Below are 11,649 nucleotides of genomic sequence, written 5' to 3' on the forward strand. Positions count from 1 at the left end.
GTTCAAGTCATCTTCCTCTTTGAAGAGACCATTTGGATATTTAATTTCACAGAGGGGCATCGCATGGCTTTTAAGTCTCCTTACACTCTCATGTCAGGCAAGTCAATACACAATAAAGCCTGGCTAAACACACAATGACAGATTTTACTCCTCTGGGAATAAACAATGACTTTCAAATCAAACAGAGATCTTAAGAAGTTGATGCAAAAAGTACAATACTGAACCAGAAACCTCCATTAATTGGGAAGCGTTATATTACTCATCCAGGACTATATAAGGCCAAGGTGATGGAAGGGTGAGAAATGTCGCCCCTGTGCACAATTCAAGCTGTGGCTCCCAGGGAACAAAATATTTCACATTTTGCAAATCAGTTCCAGTAATGAATACACATTTAGAGCTGTAATACCAAAGCTTTATTATCTGGACTATAACATTTCAAGAATAGGTGTCTACGAAGAGGTAATGGCTCTCCGTTAGTTATTAGATACTGGCGTACCATTATTACTTTTTATTTATTTCTTTTTCAAGAAGAATTTCCCTTTGGCGTTGTAAATGTCCTAATGGTAACCATAGCCTGAAAAGCTCAGCAGGGGATACACGCTTCCTGCACTCAGTGGGATGGAACTGTCCCCAGGCCATGTTATTAATTAACTTTCTGGTGTACCATTAAACAACATGTTCTGTAACCACAAGACTCAGCTCAGCAAGAAATAAAAGGAACACATTCCTCCAAGTGTAATAGATCTGATGCCCCAGTGTGAGCCAGGGTGACCAGTATCTGTCTATTCTACTGTACTCTGGCTGTGAAGGGTTGTGACCCACTAAGTAGCCATCCTCCAGAATTAGGGGATGCTCTGGTGGCCCTTGTAGGTCAGTGTCCACCTTTATCCCAACAGAGGGGAGTCAACCATTGAAAAAAGAAGAGTCATCATTTGCGGTTTATGTGAAGGCACTTTTCTTTAGTTTTTTGTCTTGTAGAATTGTTATTTTTTTCTTCACCAAATTATTCAAAGTGGTTTATACATTTTTTTCCAATAAAAAAATAAATCACACGCACATAAAATCACTCAAGAGGGGGCTGCAGTCCATTTGCGTAAAAATTTTGACATTCAGAATTTATGAATCAACAGAAAACATCTGGAACCCTCACACCTAGCCAGCAATGACGCACAGACAATGGGGTGCAAATGGAATAATGAAGCGGGCCATAGGTAGTTGCCAAAAATATGCAACTATGTAATAAAAACAGTGTTCTGGCATCGCTAACTACTGCATTGGAGGCAAGTGTGACATTACAACCCCATTTATCGTACGTGCATCTCAACAGGTGTCATCGGTCACCTCCAATGTGGGGCTAGACAACCTCTTTAAGTTCATCTGAAAGGTATTGGTCCAAGAACAAAGTACATTTTAAAGGGAACCTGTCACCCCCAAAATCGAAGATGAGCTAAGCCCACCGGAATCAGGGGCTTATCTACAGTATTCTGGAATGCTGTAGATAAGACCCCGGTGTATCCTGAAAGATGAGAAAAAGAGGTTAGAGTATACTCACCCAGGGGCGGTCCTGCTGCGGTGGGCGTCGCGGTCCGGGGCCTCCCATCTTATTACGATAACGTCCTCTTCTTGTCTTCAAGTCTCAGCTCCGGCGCAGGCGTACTTTGTCCTGTTGAGGGCAGAGCAAAGTACTGCAGTACGCAGGCGCCGGGCCTCTCTGACTTTTTCCCTATGAAGATGGGAGGCCCTGGACCAGACCGCACCGGGACCGCCCCTGGGTGAGTATAATATAACCTCTTTTTCTCACCATTCAGGATACATCGGGGGCTTATCTACAGCATTACAGAATACTGTAGATAAGCCCCTGATGCCGGTGGGCTTAGCTCAACTTCCATTTTAGGGGTGACAGGTTCCCTTTAATGACTAGATCTTGAAATAATAATAAGCTTCACGATTGGATGTGTTAAAAAAAATGTTCGTGAGTCCCTACTATGTACGGTCTTTTTTGCTGTGTCCCACCATGCAGAGCTGCTCCAGTTTATGGTTGGTGAATACCACAGCTCCTGTCCTTGGAATGATTAAAAAATAATCTTTATTTTTATATAGCGTTAACATATTCCGCAGCGCTTTACAGTTTGCACACATTATCATCGCTGTCCCCAATGGGGCTCACAATCTAAATATGAATGAATGAAGCACAAAAGAACATATATACACAACACAGCAGGACTTACAGCTGCTTCTTTCTACGAGGTAACACATTTCCATGACCATTTTATCACAGTGGTGAGAGTCTCTGCCACATCTCCAACCATATGAGCTTATCATTAATTCAATCAGTAACAAATGAGCACATCAGCAGCCAGGGCCCTTAATTCAGAGACTGGAGTTATGATGAGCTCAGAGAGCTGGAGATGGCCAAAACACTTGCTCCTGTGAGAAAACAGGCAGGCAAATAAGTTACCTAACAAAAAGAAGCAGCTGTGAATCCCTGCTGCGTTATTTGTCAGCTTCCTTATGCTTTTGTCTATGGTCAGGAGCTGTGGTATGTGATAAGTGACGAACATGAACTGGAGCAGCTCTTTATGGTTGGACACAGCCATTCCACAGTACATAGCTGGGCACATTTATAAGATTATCTCAGCACAGGAACATTTTTTTTTAAATGTTCAATTGTGAAAGTTAGTAAATTTTTACAAGATCTATTAGTCAAAATTAATTTTACTTGGGACAATCACTTTAAGAATACATGTTGTGCTCAACAGAGAAATCAGCACTCTCCAGCATTTGCAGAGGAATATGTAACGATCAATTCTTTTTTTATTGTCTGGCAGGCAGAAGAGACGTTTATTGTCTCCCAAGCTCTTGGTTTATTACATACAAGTGTTCACCTTTGGAAACCATTTTACAACACTACTAACACATAAACTCTACAGACTAAAAAAAACAGTCTTGTAAAAATGTTACTTTAATTATCTAAGACTTTGACCATGTCATGTCTGTGATATGCATCCAGTATATACAATGTATCAGGAGCTTCTGGAGCTTATACATTAACTTATCTGAGCTTCCTTAGCCAAATGTATATACAATGACTCCCAACAACCCAAGAACAGAGCGGCCAGTGCATGACCACTGCTCCATTCGCTAGCAGCCACACTTGTGTACTGCTGCTACTGTAGTCTCAGTAATGTACTAATGTAATTTTACAATTGTTCTCTTGTTTCTACAAGGCTGGGGAGTTCACCACTCCTCTGTGGGTCATTTGCATTGTAGTTGTTCCATCTCGCATGTTCTACGTGGATATTTTCTCTCTGAGCCCTGTTCATACACGTACTATACAGATGATCAGGTTTTTAAATACATCAGATAGGGATTATATAGATTAGACAGGACTGCTCTATTATGGGTATACCTTGGCGATTGGTGGAGCAGCTTAACATACTTTTTTTGCAAAAAAACGTATTAACTAAATACCCTGTATTTCTTCATTTTTTGACTAGCACTTGCTTATTTACTGTGACTTTTTTACAACTGAGTATTTTTGGACCTCTCTGTGTGCTTTTGTGTCTTCAAGTTCTTTGGTGGTGTGAACAGGTTTCTACAGACTTGTTCGCTATGCAGGTGGCCCATGTGTTTTTGGTTTTATATCAGTAATGTAGTACAGCAGTGGTTAAGCATGTGTACGGCCACTTCATTCACATTGGGCACACACGACTACTGTTCTTTGGCTTGGGTGGAGGTTGACTGATGAAATCACTCTCTTATAACCTACCTTGTAGATTCACAATAGATGCTGCTTGTGGAACAACTCTTTTAAACAGAAGGGAGTGAACTCACACAATATATGTACATATAGTGGCATGTAAAAGTTTGGGCAACCCCTGGTCAAAATTACTGTTATTGTGAACAGTTAAGCAAGTTGAAGATAAAATTATGTCTAAAAGGCCTAAAGTTAAAAATGACACGTTTCCTTTGTATTGTAGGCAAAAGCAAAACAATTATGGATTTTCCTCTTTTACATTTTGAAAATTACAAAAAGGAAAATTGGCCGATGCAAAGTTTGGGCACACTACATGGCTAATACCCAGTAGCACTCCAATTTGCAAGTATCACAGCTTGTAAACAGTTTGAGGAATTTTCATCCATTCTTCCTTGGAAAATTCTTCCAGTTCGCTGAGATTCCTGGGTTTCTTTGCATGCACTGCCATTTTGAGGTCTAACCACAGATTTTCAATGATGTTCAGATCAGGGGACTGTGAGGGCAATTGTAAAACCTTCAGCTTGCGCCTTTTGAGGTAGTCTATTGAGGATTTTGACGTGTGTTTATTATCATTACATATTTGTAGAAGCCATCCTCTTTTCAACTTAAGCTTTTTTTACAGATGGTGTTAGGTTAGCATCTAGAATTTGTTGAAATTTCATCTAATCCTTTTTTCCCTATACCAGTGAAATACTCCCCGTGCCACTGGCTGCAACACAACCCCAAAGCATGATTGATCCACTCCCATGTTTGGTGGTTGGTGAGATGTTCTTTTCCTGAAATTCTGTGCCCTTTTTTCTCCAGACATGCCTTTGATCATTGTGGCCAGTTCTATTTTAACCTCATCGGTCCACAGGACTTGTTTCCAAAATGCAAAAAGTTGTTTAGATGTTCTTTTGCATTCTTCTGACCTACATTTTATGGTTTTCTTCTGATGACTCTTCCATGAAGGCCATATTTGTGAAGGTGTCTCTGAACAGTAGAACAATGTACCACAATTCCAGAGTCTGATAAATCTTTCTGAAGGTCTTTTGCAGTCAAGCGGGGGTTCTGATTTGCCTCTCTAGCAATGCTACAAGCAGCTCTCACTGAAATGCTGCTTAAGATACCGTCACACTAAGCCACGCTGCAGCGATACCGACAACGATCCGGATCGCTGCAGCGTCGCTGTTTTGTCGCTGGAGAGCTGTCACACAGACAGCTCTCCAGCGACCAACGATGCCGGTAACCAGGGTAAACATCGGGTTACTAAGCGCAGGGCCGCGCTTAGTAACCCGATGTTTACCCCGGTTACCATCGTTAAAGTAAAAAAAACAACCACTACATACTTACCTACCACTGTCTGTCCCCGGCGCTGTGCTTCTCTGCTCTGGCTGTGAGCACAGCGGCCGGAAAGCACAGCGGTGACGTCACTGCTCTGCTTTCCGGCTGCCCGGCGCTCACAGTCAGAGCAGAGAAGCAGAGCGCCGGGGACAGACAGCGGTAGGTAAGTATGTAGTGTTTGTTTTTTTACTTTAACGATGGTAACCAGGGTAAACTTCGGGTTACTAAGCGCGGCCCTGCACTTAGTAACCCGATGTTTACCCTGGTTACCAGCGAAGACATCGCTGAATCGGCGTCACACACGCCGATTCAGCAATGTCAGCGGGAGTCCAGCGACGAAATAAAGTTCTGGCCTTTCTTCCCCGACCAGCGATATCACAGCAGGATCCTGATCGCTGCTGCCTGTCACACTGGACGATATCGCTAGCCAGGACGCTGCAACGTCACGGATCGCTAGCGATATCGTCTAGTGTGACGGTACCTTTAGTCTTCCAGGCCTTATCTTAACCTCCATTGTTCCTGTTAGCTCAAATTCTTTAATTACATTTTGAACTGAGGAAAGGGCAACTTGAAAATGCTTTGCTATCTTATTATAGCCTTCTCCTGCTTTGTGGGCCTCCACCATTTTTATTTTCAGAGTGCTAGGCAGCTGCTTAGAAGAACCCATGGCTGCTGTGGCACAAGGTTAGAGGAGGCTGGGTTTTTACAAGCTGGGAAATTTGCATCACTTAGCCTTTCCGAATGATGATAGTGAACAAGCCATAACCCTAAAAGGCTAATTAAGGTCTGAAACTTTGGTCAAAGTTATCTGAGCACACAAATCTCCAAGGATGCTCAAACTTTTGCATTGGCCCATTTTCATTTTTACAATTTCTAAAATGTAAAAGATGAAAATACATATTTCTAGAGTAAAATACAAAGGAAATGTGTCATCTTTAACGTTAGCCTTTTAAGAGATCATTTTGTTTTCAACTTGCTAACCTGTACACAGTAACAGTAATCCTGATCAGGGGTGTCCAAACTCTTACACGCCTCAGTGTATATATATATATATATATATATATATATATATATATATATATATATATATAATTGGAGTTGAAGTCTCTCTCTTTCTGCTTGTACAAAGCAGGAGATTTGTGCAGTATTTACAGTAGGAATTACTCGGTATTTTTAAAGGGATTTTCTTAAGAAGAAAGTACATTTCAATTAATGGATCTTAGAATAAAAATAACTCCACAATTGGATGTGAAAAATGTTCCTGTCCTGAGATAATCTTATAAATGTGCCCCTGCTGTGTACTGTGTAATGTCTGGTGTCTGACCGTGCAGGAACATGGTCTGATCATACCACAGCTCCTGGGCAGGAGAGGACGCAAAAGGGTATACAGACAGGACAGCATGGGAGCGCAACTGATTATTTCTATGAGGTAAAACAACTTTTCAAACAGGCAGAAAAATGTTTTACCTCACAGAATTCAGCAGCTGCAGTCCTGACAGGTAATCAATCACCTGTCGTTAGGATCGGCCATTGATATCTGAGATGTGACACAACTACTATTTTAAAGCAGACGAAAAAATAAATGTCAATAGTCTTGTGTCTGTGACCAGAGGACAACATAGTTATGACTTGCTTTATGCAGTAGCCAGCAAAAATGTAAATGAATCTCCGAACTGTAAGACATGTGGTAAGTGTGGACGTGAGAAAGATAAAGAAATCCGGTTGCTCCAGCGTTGCCCAGATCTCTGTAGATTGTATATACACAGATGGGCAAAGGTGAAGTTAGACATCAAAGGGAGTGTTCACTTTTGCACTTCCTTACGACATTCCAGCAGATATTAGGCAGCTCTATCAATCCTTTCCTGCTCTTTTACAGCTTATGTACATGGCATTTCTGTATACCCTGGGAGCAGTGCATTGTGTGCGTCCACAGCCAGTATATCCTGTATCCCAGGACAGGACCGGCAGATTCCGGTCGTTCACTTTAGGCTGTGATACAGACTCCGCATGTAATATCCCAAAATGATCTGGAACTCACCGACATATTCAGGCTGTCACTGTGCCGAGCAATCTCCGCAGCTTTTTCAAGTATCTATTCAAAAAAATGTGTTAGTTAATACCTTGGGTTCAGGCAACATCGAGATCATAGAACATAGAATAAGACAAATCACAAAGGAACGGAACCACAGCTCTATGCGATTATGCCATACATAGACTAGGGGTGATCTGCAGGGTTAAAGGGAACCTGTTACCCCCAAGATGGAAATTGAGCTAAGCCCACCGGCATCAGGGGCTTATCTACAGCATTCTGAAAGATGAGAAAAAGAGGTTAATTATACTCACCCAGGGGCGGTCCCGCTGCGGTCCGATCCGATAGACATGTCACGGTCCGGTCCGGGGCCTCCCATCGTCATAGGATGACATCCTCTCCTTATCTTCACGCTGCGGCTCTGGCGTACTTTGTCTGCCCTGTTGAGGGCAGAGCAAAGTACTGCAGTGCGCAGGCGCCGGGAAAGGTCAGAGAGGCCCGGCGCCTGTGCACTGCAGTACTGTGCTCTGCCCTCAACAGGGCAGACAAAGTACGCCTGCGCCGGAGCTGCGGCGTGAAGACAAGAGCACGTGATCGTAAGAAGATGGGAGGCCCTGGACCGAACTGCAGCGGGACCGCCCCTGGATGAGTATAATATAACCTCTTTTTCTCATCTTTCAGGATACATCAGGGGGCTTATCTACAGCATTACAGAATACTGTAGGTAAGCCCCTGATAACGGTGAGCTTACCCCACCATCGATTTTGGGGATGACAGGTTCCCTTTAAACGGATGGAAGACATTATGTAAGGTGGCTTCCAGTGACACCAGTAATGGAGTTCACGTCTGATGGTGAAGAACTAAAGACCCCAGCTTAAAGTGGGTCTTACATCCATACACCTCCACAGTTGTCAGGCAAACGCATATTTAGCGGACTACCCTACATAAATGTACGATTAGCATAAATGTATGGAGAGAGGAGAGGAAGCCGCAATTAAAGCCTTCTGGGAGCAGCTTATTTCCACTGGCCTAAATGAGAGATAACGAGCGGCCACCGTTACAGAAAGCACCAAAGTTTGTGCTAACATTCCTAAACTCATGAATGAAAGAAACATGTAGGCCAAAGGTCACACAATTTAGACTAATTTCAGACTAATCTGCCTATTTCGGCCAATTATTCAATGTTCCCCATGTTCTCTGCTCCATAACTGATCTAAGACTAAGATCCTCCATATTCCGAACCTCCCAATTCCGCCACCAAGACTTCTCTCATGATGCATCAGTTCTCTGGAATGCAATACCCCAGATGATCCAATAAATCCATAGTCCCCACGTTTTTAAGCTGTTCTGAAACACATCTTTTTAGACAGGCCTATCATCTCTATTCACTAACCTAACTCTCCCCTATTCCCTCTTTCTACATTTTCCTCAGAATCTGCTCCCTCCTATTCATCTGCTTTAACATCCTGCATGCACCCAATAGCTCTTGGTAGCTGTGCTTAGCAGCGTTCCATTCACATATGCTGCCCACGGCTTATCAAAACCATTTCCCCTGATGAACCCCGTATGGACAGACAAAAGGGGGGAAACGCGTTAGGATGGGGTTTGCTGGGTGTATTGCTTTACTTGTATTAGTGCCCAAATTGGGCTGAAGAACCTCTCTATCATGGGCAGTTTTGCATATTTACTTGTGTCTGACATTTTATAGATATATTGTGCCTCTAGGGTCATGCACATATACCATGCCACTTGGGTTTATTTCATGACTTCCTCTAAACCCTTCATCAATTGGATTTATAAGGGTCTTTGTCTCCCTATATATATATGTAATTATTTTAAGGCTATAATTATAAGCTACCGTATTCTCTTTGCACATCATAGAGAGACATTAATTACCCCATGCAAGCGCGCTTACAACATATCCACATAGAGATAACCTGTTTGGAACATTGAGACATATCCCTGCATGGCTCTCTGTTGATTAGACACAGTATTATACATCTATACTTTGCACTTAAGCACTTTATTTGGGTGTTGGTGGTGGCTTGCTTAGGGCATCCTTTGAGGGTCAGGGTGGGCTAGTCGACGTAGAGCGGGGGCACCATTTCATATATCCGCTGTTAAGAAGGGACATATCAGATAATACACAATCTATATCCCCTAGACCTTTCCTATTTGTAATTTACCTGTGCCAAAAATCCTAGGCGTACATGGTAAATTCTTTTACATCCCAGACTGCACTTTTCTTGGGTTAGCCCGTACCAGACCCTCTTATGCCCATGTTATTATAAATTAGGTTGTTTTTAGTATCTTTTTTAATATATACCAATAAAAGTTATTTTTTTAAGGGGTTTCTTTTTCCTTTGGTTTTCTTACATTAAGACCCTACAATATTGCTCAGGTTTTTGATAACTGTGCTTAGACAGAAACTAAGGAGACATCCGAAACGCGCGTCGGGGTGGTCCGGTGTGACCTCGTGTGTCTTATTATATACCTCCATGACTAATTTTTATGGATTTGTGTTAGCACAATTATGTGCATATCATTGTGTTGTGGGAATTTGTTCCATCTAACATGGGCATATACATTATGCAATGTTTACATTAAATTGGAAATAAATATATATATTTTCCAGCCTTTTGTGGATGTTGATTCTGCCTCTACGTTTTTACCTCCCTGTTTGCCTTGTCCCTGATTCAATCATTAATAAAGTTTTGGAATTTTGTATATAATTTGGATTTAATGATTGTTTTCTCCTGGTTGTTGTTTGAATCGTGTTCTGCAGTTGGTCCTGATTACTGTAGGTCCTATTTTATACCATGGGTAGTGTATGAGATATACTATATATTTTTCTACATTTAGCTATTTACTGCCCTTAGGTATATTATGCTTGCTAAAAAGTTTTTTTTAGACAGATAATGGCTGATGACCGTTTCATGGGGGCCTCCTGCCTCTACCCTAACAGATGATGTCGGGGCAGAGAAGGATCTGGCACATTGGATTTCCGGGTGATATCCCACCACCAGAGGAGTCTGGCAGTGGCTCTCTCATAGAGAAGATGTCAATGCTCGGAAAGGCAAAACAGTCCTGTGCACGGGTGAGCTGGGGTGATACTGCATTCGGCTGACAGCTATATCATGTATATGGCAGGCTTATCTCTCTTTTCACCATATAGAACACAGGAAAATTTGGCATAGATAAGCAAGTATATCTTTGGGTGGGGTTTTTGGAGAGGATGTGGGCAAGAATCGGGCAAAGTAGTCTTTGGCTGAACGGGCATTGGCATGACCGATATGTATGGCCATCTTATCACTGCATAGTCAGATACATCTGTCACTCAGAAGTCTTAAAGCAGTGGGTGCATAGACACCCTATACACGGACAAATAGGTTTATAATCAGGTTTTTTCCAGGCTCCTAAGGTTGAAATCGTGACAGCCTCACAGAAGATGGCAACCCAAGGATTTCCATATTTTGCTAATTAAAAAATTCAGATCACATCCTCATTAAAACGGGAATAATGCGCCATGCATTTTTACATAATACAAAGAACGCAGTCGTGACTTCAATTATCTTTTCACAGTCAGGGAGCTGATAATTCCTCACAGTAGAAAATGATTACCTTGTCAAATGGAGGGTAATAAATGCCAACTTTAGAGTACTCCGTGAACTTAATGTGCAGTGCAGTGGCGTTCTCAGTGAAAGGATTGGTCCGGACCGTTCCCATGGGGTTCAGCATTTCTTCAAGTTCATCTGGAAGGAAAAAAAGACACATGCAAGTTAATTAGTTGTGTTAATTAAGACATGACGATTTTCCCAGGACAGTACATACTTACCAGGGAACGATGACCAGCCGTGCAGCACATGTTCACCCGTCTTCAGCTGTCCCTTATAGTCAAACACCATAGTGTTCACCCAGGCCACAGGAGAGTGCTGCAAAAGTCATACGTCACACATTATACAGAAGAACACACACACAACCTCACACCACACCACATCTAGTGTGCTATATTCCCAGTGACTTGCTGATTTCTAATTTCCAATGGTAACATATTATATATGGATCAGGAGCGTCAGACTCCATCACACCTCCTTATAAGCTGGTCTTGATGATTCGGGGCCTTCATTATTTTGCACATTTTTGTATGTACTAATACGTTACTTCTAACAATTGCAGCTACCTAGTAGAACACCAGTTACTTCGGGCAACGATAGAATTAAAGTTTGGTGCTAGATTAAGCAGATCACATTTCATAGGATAGGTAGGTGGATACATTAAGAACTTTGTACAATATCTAAAATAAAAATAACTATGTTAAATGAACTATATTAACCCTTTCATTGCTTATATGGAACAGTCAAGACTGAACGACTGGCACAAGTAAAATGATAGACACAACACACTGCACATTAAAAAACATTGACACATAGAGGTCCTTGACAAAGGTCATGTGAACCGAGCATAATCTGGTGGACTTGACCTTCAACTGCATTTTATATGGGTACTGCTATGTAAAGGCTGAAGATTTGGGGTGACTGCT

At 42.0% G+C, this 11,649-nt stretch overlaps 1 protein-coding gene across 2 annotated transcripts in view; it reads right to left on the reverse strand.

Annotated features, from left to right (window-relative positions):
* PIK3CB (phosphatidylinositol-4,5-bisphosphate 3-kinase catalytic subunit beta) overlaps positions 1-11,649 on the reverse strand; it is a 256,475-nt gene that overhangs the window by 37,593 nt on the left and 207,233 nt on the right. For both annotated transcript variants that reach the window (XR_011312507.1, XM_069727815.1), the window contains exons 11-13: positions 10,945-11,041; positions 10,731-10,861; positions 7,119-7,172 (exon numbers count right to left, since the gene is read on the reverse strand). Coding sequence is in view for 1 of the 2 variants with exons in the window: in XM_069727815.1 (XP_069583916.1) it covers positions 7,119-7,172; positions 10,731-10,861; positions 10,945-11,041 (282 nt within the window). In the remaining variant the exon portion in view is untranslated. The remainder of the gene's footprint in view (positions 1-7,118; positions 7,173-10,730; positions 10,862-10,944; positions 11,042-11,649) is intronic.

This window comes from Ranitomeya imitator, chromosome 5 (genome assembly GCF_032444005.1).
Source record: "Ranitomeya imitator isolate aRanImi1 chromosome 5, aRanImi1.pri, whole genome shotgun sequence".
NCBI lineage: Eukaryota > Metazoa > Chordata > Amphibia > Anura > Dendrobatidae > Ranitomeya > Ranitomeya imitator.